Source organism: Panicum virgatum, chromosome 2N, assembly GCF_016808335.1.
Source record: "Panicum virgatum strain AP13 chromosome 2N, P.virgatum_v5, whole genome shotgun sequence".
NCBI classification, from domain to species: domain Eukaryota; kingdom Viridiplantae; phylum Streptophyta; class Magnoliopsida; order Poales; family Poaceae; genus Panicum; species Panicum virgatum.
In genome coordinates this window covers 26,558,394-26,574,900 of record NC_053146.1, presented here as the reverse complement: position 1 = coordinate 26,574,900, position 16,507 = coordinate 26,558,394, and the positions used below count along the sequence as shown (strand labels likewise).

The window sequence follows — 16,507 nt, the reverse complement described above, 5'->3', positions numbered from 1 at the left end:
TAAGTTGATATATGGCATAGTTCAATTAAATATACCTTGCCGAAAGTCATTTCATGGGCTACTCTGCTTGCAATTGAACAATGTACAATAACTGATTCATCGTTCCGGACGAAACAGTTACAAGAAAACTAGACTCAAACCAGAGGGTTAAAAAGCCCGATTCACCTTTCAGCTACGAGTAATCTCCACACGATCACAATCTCATTCTCATCTCTACAACAAAACTGCAAAAATAACAGAATCTACCTTGCTCACTCACAAAACTAGCCTCAGCACCAAGCAGGCTTTTGCGGTTTCGAACCATTGACCAAAAACCAAGAGCCACTATCATACACAAATCGGTTCCACACTAGCAAAACTACAACTTCCACGGTGTCAGTGTCTATGTGAGTGTTTCCGACTTCTCCTAGAACTAATGTCACCCCTCACCATATTTCTTATCTCAATAATTCTGGAAGCAAAGCATATGTAACCAATGATTGCCATGGCATACAAGGATCGATATGGCGCCAAAGCCATAGAGCTTATGAAGGAATAATAGCCAGCCAGGAGGTAAAGGAAGCTCAGACCAACTTCATGCCCTCTCCTTCCAGGTAGCTTGAAAGATATACAACAGCTGACATTTGGTTGGGATCCAAATAGTCCATGCAGTATAACACCAACGCAAATAGCAGAATCTATCAACCAGGGAAAACTCTGCCCCATACCAATCCTCTGTACAGAAGAAGGAACATATTGGAATCATCACTGATTAAGCCAATCTAATAAAGAAAACTGGAAACTTGGGGGAATTTGCTTCATGATGTTCAGGTACTTAAGAATGACAAACCTGTAGCCAAGCAACAAGTGAAGGCGCAAACATGAGTGTGCTTAGAAGATGCAAGATCATGATCCCATGCCGACAATCAAACAGTTCCAGTTGACTGTCGGTAAAGCTTTTAGGAGCTCTTGGGCTATCATCCATCGGCAGAAGTTGCTGGAGCCCATCTGATATACTTTTGGACAGTAGAACTGCACTATCACCCACCTTGGATTTGTGCAAGTCCTTTTTCTGAGTGATACTACGAAAAGAAGCTGCTAAAAAGCTGTATAAGACAAGAATTCCACTTTAGATATTGAGTTGCAGCCACAAATGAAATAAAATATACATGGTGGGAGCATGTTGGAGATAAAACATAAATTATGTATATTCTGCTCACAATACAAATACATTTCATCAAGTGAAACTGTTGAAAGCAGCCTTAAAGTTAAAACGCACCTGCATAGATTTGAATGAGCATGGAATATATGAGAGAGAAGTAGCAGACCAAGGCCAATAGCCGGATGAACCAAACAGACAAGTGGTAAAGTAGCAATTGCGACAATTATATTTGGATTGTTCTTAAGCATCTGCACAATCTTTTCCATGAGGACGTTAGTTAGCACCTGAATATAAGGGACTAAAAGAAAAAGAAAGACAAGATAAGCAGGTCTCTATGTACTCCACTTATAAAGGATGTTTACCCTCAGTGACTGCAATGAAAAAGAGAAAGTGAAGAATTGACGAAGAAATGCAGATTGAACAACATCCCCCCATGATTGCCATCTGTAAATCATCGTTGCAAGATTAGAGGAAGATCAATGATATATGATTTTATGGTGAGCGCAGAGTCCATATAGTCAACAATTACTTATGCTTCATAACAAATCACTTATGGGGGTGAACAAAAAATCAAAAGTTGGACTCGCAAATAAACAAGTAAAAGATGATTGAACATAGGTAATAACCATAAAACAATTTGCAGATTACTTGAAACGAAATAATAACTAATCATTTGAGGTAGATTAAGGCTGGGTAGTTCTGAAATCAAAACTGATCATCTTCCTTATAGATATTCTTATACGGGAAAATATAAGAAAAAATATTGTCTGATGGCATTGTTAATCTGAACAATGTTTCTAATAAAAGATATATACTTATATGAGAAGCAAAGCAATCTAATCAAGATAATTAGTAATTTCAAGACTAATACCACCTGCGAAGGGGCCTGTAGCCTAGTGGTTGCAGTGACCATAGTAGCACCCCAGGTACTAGGTGTCTAGGTTCGCATCCCCCCGTGAGAGCAAATTTCAGGCTGGGTAAAAAAAGTTACTCCTGGTCCCCCTATACAGTATGGGTGACTTGTGGCGGACCCTCATGTAGGGGTCGGTAGTGGGCTAGGCCTCAAAGCGGTTAAGGCCCAAACCACACTCCTATTGAGCTCTTCTTAGTGAAATACCATAGGGGGCAGTATTTTTAACAAGAAAAAGATGTAAGAGATAAAAAGTTGTTCTCGATAAAAAAAAGATATAGAAGTGTGTATTGACCTTCTCTTGATGAAGACATGTAGAATGGCAACCGCATAAAGTAATAATTTTGAACTTAGTATCAACAAAATTGTGAAGCCATTAGCAACTATATAGCAGATCATAGTAACCAACAAGAAGGCCCAGAATGGTGGTTTTTGCTCCGTTGAGAAAAATGAAAGGGCAAGAAATATAAGTATCGGAAAGATGCAGAGAAACATGAATGGCTTTGGGACCCCAAGATTAGACTCCATAGCTGACAAAATGGATGGCACAGAAGAATCACATTCCCATGCTGATGACTGTCGCATCAGGCCAAAAAACATTATGGCCACCATGAAACCAAGAATCTGCAATTGAACAGGCTACAGTTTAAAAAAAATAAGAAAGCATTGCTGACCTCTTATGTAGTTATGTTACTATAGTAGTTAGCAGTTCCAAGTAAACATGCAGTGACATGTTAAATATATGTTTACTAACATGGTATTGTGAAAGACACAGATTCCAGTGCAAATATACTATAGCAAGGAAAAATAGAAAATATACTAGCTTCAAATATGCAGATGCAGACCAGACCCCCGAAACCATCTTTTTTTAAAGGCTTTTGTATATGGTACAGAAAATACATATGCAACTGAAATGTTTGACTTGAACAAATTCTATGATTTTATAAGTCAATTAAACAGGCGATTAAAACATAAAAAAATTAATAGGCAAATATTTTTTATTACTACTGCTGTACTACAGTGACAAACAGCATCCAGGCAGTAGCATTGTGTGGTGCAGCAACAACAGAGGCTTCATTGGCCACTGGTGGGTCAAATAGTCGTGAAAATTAAACACTGAGAACCTACTCCCAAAAAGATCATCAGTAAGCTATAGCCACCAGCAATGCATGAGAAAGATCCACCATGATAAACATCATGGATATCAGTGATCAGGGCAAATTGAGGTGCCACAGTTAACTGTTGCATATTCACAATTTGTGAGTCATTGTCATGTTAGCCGCATATTTTTGAGTAAATTCCCTATGTGGCCTTACTAAACTTACCTCTCGGTTCTTTTTTTTTCAGGACTTCCCTATATGACCCTCTTCCCTTATTTGGCCCTTCCGTCACTCCTGTTAGTGCATGCCGTTAAACATATATGAACATCTATCTGACTAGCATAGTGCCCGTGCGTTGCTACGGGTAATATAATAGATCTACATAATATCACCAAATTTGTGTTCATTCACTCCATGTACAAGCTGTGTTGTGATCATGCGAGGTATTAATTGTCCGGAATCCGATTGGGATTCCGATTGATTTGTCCAGATTCCATTATGATTCCGACTAATTTATTTGGGTTCCAATTAGGATTTCGATTGATGAAAGGTTGTCGGACTCGCATAAGGGATGGACTAAGGCCCGCCTGTCAATGACACAAGATGGACCAAACCAAAATTTGAGGTGGAAACCTTACTCGCTTTAGTAATAGGTATAGATATAGATTTTATATGAAGTGACGAAACTACCCCTAGCCATTGAGATAGGTGCGCAACAGGCCCTGAACCGTCTCCTCTCGATGGGCTTCTCTTGCTCCCGTGTTCACCAACCTGAACTGTAGATCAGGGGCGGCGACGATGCATGCGGGCAGCGGGCAGCGATGGCCAGCGCTGCTGCTCCGGACGGGCGTGAGGCGGCGGCCAACCCTGCTGCTCCGGGCAGGGGCGCTCACCATTGCCGCTGGTCGGCCCCTCCATGCCGAGCTACACTCTCCGACCTCCCTCCGCCCCAACCGAACCCAGAGCTAGCTTTCCCCAAGCCCCATGAAGCTCCTCAGCCCAACCTCCCTCACCTAAGCCAAGCCTCCCCCGCCGCTGAGCCCCTGCTCTGCCGCGCCGCCACCTCCGGCCGCCCCCAGCCCCAACTGAGGCCATCCCGAGGTTCCTCTCACCTCCCTAGTACTCCCCCACAACCCCTCGCCGCCGGCCGAGCCTCCCATCACTGGGACTTGAAGCCCCTCCGCCGCAGCCACACTCCAAGGTGCCTATCTGTAAAAGTTGAAGTTCAATCCCCATTTCAAATCTGCAAACTTATAAATTTGATATAAAATCATAGAAAAATGCAAAATAAAATTTTATGAGCTCCTTGTGATGAAATCTATATCTTTGCTTAAATGCACATATGCAGTTTCTAAATATTTCTTGGTCTAGAATAAAAATTAGTTTAAATAACTCATAAATTTTAAAAATAAAATCAATATTTGTCATGCACAATTATTTGTTAAAAAGGTCAATATATTCAATATATTATAAATAACGCAAAAATAGTCCACTGCAACATATACAAGTACTATTTTCAAAATGTTCAGAAATGTGTACCAATATCAATTTGGTTATAGAAATACAAATAGGGGTAAAATGGTCTTTTCCTGTGGCCGTTAACATCGCTAACACTTAAAACTGACAGAAGGGCCAAATAGGGAAGAAACGAAGTTAATGGGTCATATAGGGAAGTTCTGAAAAAAAGGGCCAAGGAAGAGGTAAGTTTAGTAGGGCCATGTAGGGAAATTCTCCATGTTTTTAGGATTCCATGGTTAGAGGCAACTTCCTTGGTGGTCAAAACATCCATCTACAGTGTATAAAGTTCAGTCTGCATCTCTGATGGATTAAGCGAGGAATAGATCAAACATCCCTTCTTCTTAATCAGGCCATGGGGATGAGTCCTGCCAGCGATCATTTGACAGGGGGTGCTCTACGCCTCTACTCTCAGTTCTTGGAACCATATCCAACCTAATCCATATCATATAGCTTTCAACAATCAATGTGATCTAGCAGTCTTAACATTACTGTATCATCATCAGTATATGAATACAACTCAGGGAAAAGGTAACAGCATGCTGTCATGCGTGGATCAAAGTACAAAGAAACAACAAGGTTACCTCTGATGAGTACAATAAAAAGAACCTGCTTGCCGCAGCACTTAGTGAAGCACGAGCAGTGATTTTGTATGAGCAATGCGGGTCAGCCTACAAATTTTGAGAGGAGTTACATTTGAGAGATAACTTGTTTTAATTTCTTACTATGGATAATTTAAAAAACGAGAAATTAGCTCTCTGACAAATGAAAAATGTGTATTACACAACTTGACATCCGAAATGTCTGATAATGTTCTGTCAGACTGTAAATTAAATAGGAGTATTTGTTAGAAGCTGACATTACCACACTGGAAATTCTAGTATTTCAATTTAGGATTAATTAAGATGGTCCACCTGGGTTTTACTTTTTAAGTACTTGAACTTGGGTGGATAGAGCTGAATCAGTGGGCTTTGAAAATAGACCGGAGCCAAACAAAGCTTGCAAAATAATCAAACCCATCAAAGTTAACAGGTTTTAACAACCAAATTATCTGTTAAGTAAATGGGTGAGGATGACCACAAGCTAACTGCCTGCACTGTTGGAAATACAAAATTAGTACTATAAACTACTCCCTCTGTTCTGCTATGTTTGTCCATAGCTTCAGGAGAATATGTTCCACAACTTGTCAAGAATCAAGAATTTAGTTGTTGCAGAACTTTGTCATGGTGAAACGCTGGCCGACCTGCCCAGTGAGCCCATGGCAGCAGCAAGATTACGTGCAGGTTTATGTTATTAGGAATATATCTTTAGTTAGGTTAGGTTTATGTTCAAGTTAGTTAGATTGGAAAGTTATCTCTAGATTACTTGTTAGTCAGGTCAGTAGATTGTATTTGTTACAGGCGGCTATATATATGCCAGCCAATCATCTATTTGGAACCAATTAACAATTATCAGGAGAGATCCTCATCTAACACCGGGCCTTGAGATTGGGTGCAGCCATCGCTGGCGCGCCCAATCTCAAGTGTCAGGTTCAACAGCCGTCTATGCCTTGCAATCCTCAACCCCCACGTTCTGCACAGCTCCCAAACCAGGGCCATGACATATGTCCACTCTACCCTTGATTAACGGAAGAAGTCTACATAACCCTCCAACCTATTGCAAGTGGAAGTGGACTACATAACTCCCCAAACTATGAAACAGTCTATTTTACACCATCTGACACTCGTCTTTGTAAACCTATTCAAGTGACCCCCTGGGGTGTTTTTTCACAGCGTTTATGCAGCGCCGCACCCGCACAGGGGTGACATGCTGCCGTCGCCTGCCGGAGCTCCACCAGACCAGCAAATCCGAGCACGGATTTTGAACCAGATAACATGGGGAGAAAGAGGAGGATGAGAGCAACTCAGATTCTTTTTTTTTTGGGGGGGGGGGGGGGGGGGGGGGCTTGCTGTGGATCAGTTTGTTGTATGGTATCACAGAGTACATATTCTATTATTTTTAGATCAACTAAAAAAATCAGTCAGTTTCCATATACAGAGCATATTTGACTCACTAAGTTACTAACTTACTTTACTGTCAATCTAAAGGCACACAACATAGAAAAGAACCTTACCAGGATCATTACTGTAGTTCTGTCCGTGCCTTCAGCTGAGTCCCAAAAAGCAGGTGATGAATCAACCACTAGAGTCTCTGAGTATATATTTGGAATGATGTGTAGGCCTGCTACAGAATCCCATGCCAAAGCAACAGGTGGAAAGCACCGCAATTTACAAAGATCTACAATACCAAAAATATATATATGAAAGGTCATTCAGGTGGTGCAGACAAGGTTAGCCGGTAATCAGCATAATTACTAGTCTGGTTTTGTAGACGGTATTTAAAAAAAAGATAAAACTCGACCGGTGGGGGAAAGACCGCCCCCACAGTATTGCACCAAGAAGAAACCTCAGCCAAGCCAGCCGGGAAAACCCACGAACCCTGGCTTCACCCTATAGGGCCACCGGCCACACCGTAATCTGGGCCGATCACGACCCATTGTGTTAGCAACCACTGCAACTACCCCCTGGTAGGAGGGCCCAAACCAACCACAGGTGCCACAGGCCAGTGCCTGCCACTATTTTTTGGTTGACAGTGAGGGGGGTTTTTTGCTGCCACCAGGATTTGAACCCTGGTTGATGTCTTCCTCAACTGGGAAGCTTACCACTACACTACAGGAGTGTTGGCAGTATTTACATGCTTGGACACTAATTGATGATATCACTCCACACACTAGTATAGAGGTTTTAAGTCCACATTTGTTTTATCAGTTATTACTATGACCAAAGTTACCAGTAAAGACTAGGACAAGAGCAAAAAGTAATTTCCTCTTTACATTAGTATTTACAGAGCAAAAGAGAAGTAATGTCTCACTATTTCTCTCAGCTTCCATTTGGTCACCAGCATTTTTTATTCCGCATCCAGCAGTTTTCAGTGATAATGTTACTGGTAGAAGGCCGAGACTTGCAGAAAATGATAAGTTAAGAGCCAACGGATGATCTTCTGACAGAAATATTTCCTGAGATCAAGATTTATAAGATTCGACCAATATTACATAGCATACAATAGACGAAATATCATACTCTAAATTTCGGTAGTTACTAGTTACTAACTTCAGGAGCAAAGCGGGAGCGGATAATCCTGCCAGTAGAAAGTGCACTAGCCCCTTCCACTGGATTGAAGAACTGTCCCACCGCCATAGAGGCTGCTGGGGGCGGCCTACCTGAAATGGTCTGAATAACGAAGTTCAGCACAAGCAGTGGGTTTAAAAATTCTATCAGCGTTCAGAGCAGTCAGAATTTGTTTCCACTGATTAAAAAGATAATTGCCATCGCAGGGTGCCGAAGATGACAGATGGGATATGAATTAAATTGAAATTGCCTAGATAGTTAAGAAATATCAGAAAACCTAAGTTACTGATGTGAGAGTATATGTGCCCTGGTCATGGAGAACTATTGCAAGTTCATTTGTGTAAATAGGACAAATAAATGACCAATCTACCCAGTAAAAACAAAGTGCTACTGAGGCACAATCATGTTCCATGGTCTAGTGTACCCACCTCACAGGGTGTTGTGCCTGTTGTGCATTTACTCTGTTTTTATTCAATTGTGTTTATTCGTAAAAGCCACAAATTTTCTGTAAAGGAATCAATGTGTTGGACATGCTATTTCCAATTTGCGAAGAAAAAACTTTTAAGCACATTTAATTGTACCAAAACATTCTAGTGCAAGACAGGAATGGCACAAGAGAATACCGGTCGAGGCGCCACTGATATGGTCATGAAGCTGAAACCATTCATTTCTTCTGGACTCAAAAGAAGAAATGCAGAAGGCGGTGGTTGCTCAGTTTGACTCCCAGGTTCAACCTACTCAAAAAGCATAACATATAATTATGAAGGCTCAAGGTTGTCAATGTTGTGATTTATTTTTGTTTGACATGAAAGGGATCGTATCGATCATGATCCTATTAGATTTAAAAAAATGTACATATTTTATTATCGAACGCATGTAATGTACATATTTTATTACAAAGGCACGTTTTTGTTGATATAGATGTTTTTACAGCAAATAATTAAATAAAAAAAGTTTAGAGCTTTAGCATTCCAATGTGCATATTTACATTTAGCTCAATCATTTATTTTTTAAACATAAAGTAAAAATAAATTAATTTTCTAAATTAACAATTTAGAAACTGTAATGTAATAGTGATAACATGTCAGCTTAGAACAGTATATATAGAGATAGCATAAAATAAACTAAAAAGAACATAATGATAGATAACAAAATATTTTGTGAGCGAACATAGCCCCATCTCATGCATGCCAGCACCTGCTCTCCTGCCTAGATCCGTAGTAGAGACAGAGAAAAAAAAGAGAAGAGAAGAGGAAGAGAGGATGAAGAGATGGGATGTTGTAATAGTGTGGGCAATTCAGTCTTGTGTCTATTAATGAGATTTTCTTTACATTATCCAAATATGTAAATTAGACAGACTGCAGCAAACGGCATTAAGAAATAGAGGCTGACCAAGACCGTAAGTTCACATTCAAAAAATGCAGGCAAACATAAAAGGTGAAAATATATACAGGGGTAAGAGTGAATTGTCCCCAAGACAAAAGGTAGCAGGAACTGACTGGCATTTCCACAACATAAAAGCACAAGCTTTTCAAGAAGAACATTTAATATCCATCTATATAACCTAAAAAAATGCAAGAATCATGTTCATCGACTGGCATAACACACTACAAAAATAAGGCATAGACATTGCAGTTAACAGTAAAAAAAGACACCGATTTTAGTTGTCCTCAATTAGTCCGTCACATTACAAAGATGACTGGTGTAATGTCTACCCAAATTCCTCAGACAAAAGGATTACTGACAGAATGTAAGAAAATGATAATGATTAGGTGAACAATTTGAAATATTACCTGTTTTGGAGCAGGTCCTGCAGGAATTTGGACCATCTTCGATGTAACTTCCACTATCTTTTTACCGGCAGGCACTTCATTTTGCACAGGTGAATGATGCTTTTCTGGCCACAAATGAATCCTTACTCCAGAACATGGAGCAAGATTTGTTACAAAAACAAAGTGTCCTCTGCCATTTAATCCCTTCCACAAGAAAAGAGCAATGCTGTCAAAGCTATTCATCATGTGGTAGTAATCCAATCTACTTCAATGAAAGTTTCTAAATTATCAACAAAACTTCCATCACATACAGATTGCGGTTAAAAACTAGAAGGCCAGTCACCTACCAGCTTTTTAATATCTAACCATCTTCTCCTGCCATCCATTGCTAAAACGGTAACTGAATTTGACTGAATATACAGGTCCTTTTCAAGGCCATCACTTGTCCACTGAGTGGATGGCGGGCAAGGAAGCGAATCTTTATGCTGTAGTTCTACACAAAAGAATATATCAATACATTCAGATAAGAAGAATAATTCGCGCTATGTAACTCGATAAGACCCTATAATTAACTACAAGGGTTTACATAACATTTGATTGAATAAGTGCGATATAAATATGTTATACTAAAGTAGCAGTTTGCATGCTTTCCCTACAGCATAAAAAGTTAACAATTCCATGAGCCCCATGTTACAGCAGTGTACTGCTGTCAGACACAAAAATTAAATAAATACGAACATGGAAAGACAACAGAAAGTCAGAAACTAGAGCAAACAAACCATCTTAGTTCATTATATAAGTTCAATTAATTTGGAGACAAAAAAATTGTTTTCACATTAGAACATTTACAAACAGAAATAGTTCTATGCAAAAAAAGATCTACATAGATTTCAGCTCCTGGCCAAGAAGTATAAGCTCATTCGATAAATAATTCATGTTGTATGAAACCAACTTTCCAATTGCTTTAACTGCAGAGGCCTTGAGGAAGAGACTGAGCTGTACCTCCAGCTTCCCGGTTATCACTGGCTGGTAAATTCGATGATAGAGAACCAGGAACATGAGTCATCGAACTCAAAGACTGAGGAACTGCACTTTGGAGCATTTTTGTGAACACAAAAACTCTTTTTTCTGTACTTGAAAATGGCTGCCCATTCACAGGATCTATGATGCTAAGAAGAGTGTGAGCAACCTGGAGAACATTGAGTCAACACAACTATTAATGCTACCACATAGTGCAAAACATTCAAAATTTGTCAATTGTCATTAACAGTTTTACACAGATTTCTGACCTGTACAGCTAATTGATTGCACCATAGAATGGATTGATGCTCCATGGATAACCAAACATTCTTCATACTGGAGCTTCCTACCATAAAGCCATGCGTAGAAGGCACAATTCCATCCAGTGATGCCAATCTTGACCTAATCTGAATCAAAATGAGTGAGAAATTTATCTCCAAAAAAAATGAGTGAGAAATACTTCCAAAACGACCACATTCATGTCACAAAGTGGTTGCAAACGTCCAAAGTTTAATAATCACATATTGACATCATGCATGCATCGAGAACTGAACACAACTGTGCAATAAACATTACAAAGTTAAATAAAAGAAAAATCTTAAAATAAAGGATCTATAATTCTATGGAATCCCAGACTAAATATCAGAAGTGGAACCCAACAAGCAATCCAACCAGAGAAGAGCAGACCCTTATATGGGCTGGGTCATGCTACTTGATTGTTCAAATAGTACGCCCACTGAACCAGTAAATTATATATGTCAGATCACCAGTTTTTCTGCAAACCGCTGAGGTAGCTGCAGACCAAGATTATGCCCCAAAACGAAATACCCCAGTGTCATGTACAACTTCAACCATGGCATATAAAGAATTCATCATTCACGCGGCTAGGTGCGCTAACTAACTGACGCTGACCCATTTGCCTCAGACCTTGGTCAGGTCAATGTCACTAGCCTAGCCTTGTAGGAAGTCGAACAATGGAAAATAAAAATGCAATGGAAAATGGCCACTACATATGAACTAAAAATTTGAGTTTATCGTGTATTTAAAACTCAGAACAAGGATCAAGGCAACTTTATTTCAAAATTTATAAACAGAAAGTGATAAGTAACCCCATATGCAAAATATCGAATAGACAACACAGCTAAGTAAAAAAAATATCGAATAATCAACACAACTAAGTAACATGATAATATACTAGAGTTGTCATGACACTTGCACATTGGTGACATGTCACATACAGATTAGAGCACATTAAATAAATGTAGAATAAAGGAGTATAAGTTTTATAGTGTTGATTCAGTATGTTATGGACATGATTCTCTTTTCTCAATATTAGCTAAGATTTTTGCTGTCATCATAAGTGACTGGAAGTGAGCAATCATAGAATGTAATGTTCACCCAAAAAGTTCTTGCTGAAACCATAGGTGATTGGAAAGCAAGCAATCGTAGAATGCAAATGTTTACGCATAAAGCCATCTTGTCCTTGAAGATAACATAGGCATAACTAAATCTGCATTAAGATTAATGACAACAGTGAAAAGATACCTGATAATCATGAATCCCACCCGATACAGATATAACAACAACATTTGACAACTTTGGACTGCTTGCATGTGAGACCCCCATCTTGTATCCCTTTCTCCATTCCTCATTAACATGGGAGAAAAAATGACCCAAGGATGGCTGAAGTGCAATGGGAGGGTACCTGGTAAGGGATTATCATCCTGAGAACCACTTGCTCATCCACCCAATGGCAAGCAATACATATTAAAGGAGCAAGTACCCCCCCCCCCCCCACCCCAAAAAAAAACTACAAAAGAAACAGAGAGAGAGAGAGAGTACTGGTGTGGGCTGGAAAGTGTAAGTATAGTTTCCACTGTCGATTTCCTCAAGTTTGGGTGGACAAGAGCAGCTCGTGCAACAAAGCCACCCATCGAATGGCCAACAAGTATAACACTAGATGGCAAGTCATGAGAAGATTGAGCACCACCCTTTGTTCTCTCTAAATGTGATTCTTTGTATTGGTCAAGGATCTGCAAAGCACAAGATCAAGTCATTGTAAAATTTAAACCTAGATGAAAATCTTAACATTGAAATGTCCACGGAAAGTTCGAAACTATAGTCTTCCTCAACGTTTTAAATATCCAATGCTGTGTAATTTTCCTATTTGACATGATTCTAACAGAAGGTTATAATATGACAGTAATGACTAATGAGCAAGGGGACAAATACGTAAGCTAAGATACAATATTAAAGGTTGGAACTGGTACCCTGTGAATGGCATAGACAACATATTCAGTATGCTCCTCAAGTATCCGACCATCCATTGCAGAGTGCTCTCCTTCAAGGTCAACAGCATACCAATCCAGCATGCGCCCATATCGTGACGGAATCGAAAAACCTTTGAGTTCATTTCCTGATACGATGCTAGATGCTTCCTGATAAAACGTGGGCTCAAGTGGGCCATTCTGATACGCTCGAAAAGATTCTGCAGCCAATGACCGGACCTAGATGCGAAATATGATAATCATCAGTAACAGCAGTACTTGCATGCATTTGGAACTGAACCATAAGTACATAACTTGTGCACCGTCAGCCATCTTTAATCTTATAAGAATTCAATTTGCACATAATACCCTCAGATAATAGCACAATAGGCAGAACAGAGATGCACATAATACCCTCAGACAATAGCACAATAGGCAGAACAGAGATGCACAAGACATGATTATGTCAAGTCCAATATGGACTTCAGCAACCAATCCGAGTAGTTTATCACTAAATGGACCACATTTGATTCCAGAACAAAGTTCTGAACCAAGTACAACGAAAACAAGCCAAAGAAGCGGGGCTTGGTCACCTGTTTGTAGCTCCCTCCGTTGCCGGGAATGAAGAGCACGGGCACGCCTCTAAGTCCCCTAATGTGCTTTGCAAAGTCGATCTGCTTCCAGCCCTCGTGGTACAGGAACAGCCCGTACCTGTCGGAGGAGACATTCCTGGGCGCGGCGGCGATGGGGATGTAGGTCGGGTACATGTAGGTCATGAGGCAGCCGTTGGGCACCGGCCGCAGCAACCTGCTGAGCGCCGCAAGCGCGACCCAGGCGGAGAAGAGCAGCACGGACCCAACCCGGCAGCTGCCGCGGAACCCGCCGCCGCCGCCTCCCATGGGAGAAGAAAAGCTCGAGCCTTGCTCCAAGATCGAGCAAGATCAGAGGGAAAACAAACGGTGGGGCCTTCGGATCGCGGACGAGATCTTTGCACCGTGGGGGCAGCTCGGGGGATCCGGGGACGGAGAGTCGAGTGCCTCGCGGGAACAGAGGTTCCCTCAGGCGAATGCCGCGGCCCTGGGTCGCGCCGCGACCTGCGGAGAACCCGCGGAGGAGGACGGGTGGCGGAGATGTGGAGGTGGGGTGTGGGGGTGGGGCGGTAGTGCGAGGGAAGCGGCGGCGATGTGGGGAGCTCGCTTCGTGCCTGGTTTTGGAGGGGAGGTGCCGGCCACGGCCACTGGCTGCTGGGGCCGGCCGCGGCAGTGGCCTGTGGGATTTCGAGGCGCACGAATATTTTGAGGCAGGGCGGACAGACGGCGGGACAAACAGAGGACCGCCGGTCGCACGAGTATACATGTTTTAGCTCATTAAAATACTGCTTGACCATTCAAAAATTACTTAAACTTATAGTGGATATTTCTTCTCTATGTTTGAAAATTATTTTTTCAACAAGGAATATTCCTTGAATACAAATAGAGTAATTTTGTAGAACTTAACGTTATTAAACTGATGCATGAATATCTAAATATGAAGCAAAGCAACCGCATGCCCCCCTCCCAAATCTCGCTCACATTTGTTATAAAAAAAAAGACTTCTCGCTCACATTAATAGACGTATATGTATGTTTCAACTGTTCCTAAAATTTTACGTGTAAAAGCATTTCCAAAGAGTCCCCCAATCCCCAATCCAACTACAATATTAGAAGAGTAATAAAAACTAATGCTCCAGCAGTTCCCAAAACTTTTCACTTTTCTCAATAATTAATTATTAGGACATCACAACAATTCACCCCACCACTCCCCCAATAAAATAATTTGATTGGGAGAAAGTTATTGTGAGACTGAAAAACAACTCCTTTTATAATTTTAAAACTGGTATTGGAACACCTCCCAATACTAATTATTAGGAAAGGATTATTAAGAGACTGCTGGAGAAAAAAACTAACTTCACAACCATGCGCTACTTCGAGAGATGAATCTACTAAGGGCTTTGACCGCAGGATTAGAGAATGGTACTGTAGCACTACTGTAGCCAATCATCAATTAATTACTATCATTAGATTTATCGCGCAAAGTTTCACTCATTTGTGAAAAGATTTTGCAAATAAATTTTTTTTAGTACTCTATACATACAAGATTTTTTTTGTAGCGCGAGTAGCGCAAGCAAAATAGCCAAGGCATCTGCCGCATAGGCGTCACTCTGCGCGAGGAGCACACGCAACTTGCTCGCCGACCTTGTTTTGCATCCTAATCTTTAGATTTTTTTTTAAATGATATTATTTTAATAGTTAATCGCGAAAATAAATACCGAATTGAGAAAATTACAAAAATAGAATCCAGTCGGCTCTTGGGGAGCTGACAGGCCTGTTGTCGGCCATTAGAAGGCCGGCATGCCTTCGTTGGCTACTGACGAGCCGACTAGAGGTGCCACGTAGGCGGCCATGGCTGGGCGCACAAGCCAGCGTGGCTTGTCGGCAGTATAGGGCCAGTCGGCCATTGCGGAGCCAATAAGGCCTATCGGCCTGATATGCGTACCTGTCGGCCGTTGAGGGGCCGACAGGAGTGTCAGCCCATTTACCCCTCCCCCGGGGCGAAGCCAGCCACAAATGTCACCGGGGTCTTCATGTTTATGCAACGGGGTCTTCTACTAGTATTCGCTGTAGAGTTCTATAGAATTCTGAATTTTTATCGGGGTAGCTTCGCCACTCCACCCTGGTTTAGCGTCGCCCAACTCATTCACTTTCGACCCGCCGCCGGCATCGGTCCCCACCGCGCCTCCACCCTCCACGCCGCCGCCGCCCCGACCCGTGTCGCCGCGAATCCTCCGCCCGCCGCCGCCATTTGTGGGGAGCGGCTGTCTGGCCGCCGCTCAAGGGCTGCGGTGCCTGTCCGGGCGCCGGAGCGCCGCCCCTGGCCGGATTGAGGGGCGGTCGGTGCCGCGGCGCCGCGCAGCGGGCGGCCGGGCACCCCGCGGCCAGTCGGGCGTAGTCCGCGCCGCGCGTGCCGCTTTTGTTTTTGCTTCCTCGATCCCGACACCGTTTCGACAACGCGTAGACGTCTACCTTGTTTGCGGAAGGTGAGATTTTTTATTCTTTGTTTTTTAAATACAGTCACATGAGGCTAATATTCGTAGCGTATCAGTATATATATTTGTGCAATTGTTTAATATTTCATAAATAGTGAGTTGACTATATAGACGAATTTGCTCTAGACGGTGTCCGTAATCTCGTAAATCGTGACAAGGCCTAGTGAGTTGAGTATAGAGATTCAGTTTTGAACCATGATTGTAGCAGTACTGTTTGTAGTTTAAGCATTTGACATTATCTACGATATTAATGCAGAATGTTTGGTTCAGAAAAACTTAAATAAATAGACATAATGTTACGGGTGCATGGCTAATTTTGTATCGTGTCATTCAATAGTAGGAATGGATTCGGAACTAGTAAATATCAGAGTTCATCATGACAATGAGTTCATCAATTATTGTGACTCGGGGATAGATTTAAGTCAGTTTCAGTATATAGATACAACTATGAGCAATCCATTACACATGATACATGGGGATATGTTAGGTTGGATGCATAATTTTCTGCAAGTTGATCCAAGTCACTGGAGG

At 41.5% G+C, this 16,507-nt stretch overlaps 1 protein-coding gene across 3 annotated transcripts; it reads right to left on the bottom strand.

Annotated features, from left to right (window-relative positions):
* Window positions 1-17: 17 nt before the first annotated feature.
* LOC120660149 lies at window positions 18-14,178 on the bottom strand. 3 transcript variants are annotated; one of them, XM_039938512.1, is made up of 18 exons: window positions 13,486-14,178; window positions 12,896-13,132; window positions 12,468-12,658; window positions 12,171-12,330; window positions 10,895-11,032; window positions 10,608-10,794; window positions 9,953-10,098; window positions 9,627-9,809; window positions 8,457-8,567; window positions 7,816-7,935; window positions 7,577-7,721; window positions 6,780-6,889; window positions 5,251-5,337; window positions 2,347-2,675; window positions 1,504-1,585; window positions 1,259-1,398; window positions 830-1,085; window positions 18-714 (listed from the first exon to the last, which is right to left on the bottom strand). In XM_039938512.1, exons 1-18 carry the CDS (start codon window positions 13,789-13,791, stop codon window positions 376-378), a joined length of 3,267 nt encoding a protein of 1,088 aa, XP_039794446.1. In that variant the 5' UTR covers window positions 13,792-14,178; the 3' UTR covers window positions 18-375. The 3 variants fall into 3 exon arrangements, with proteins under 3 accessions (XP_039794446.1, XP_039794445.1, XP_039794444.1); XM_039938511.1 differs by having other exon boundaries at window positions 1,259-1,389; window positions 6,780-6,943; window positions 13,486-14,177; XM_039938510.1 differs by having other exon boundaries at window positions 6,780-6,943; window positions 13,486-14,176.
* Window positions 14,179-16,507: the final 2,329 nt, after the last annotated feature.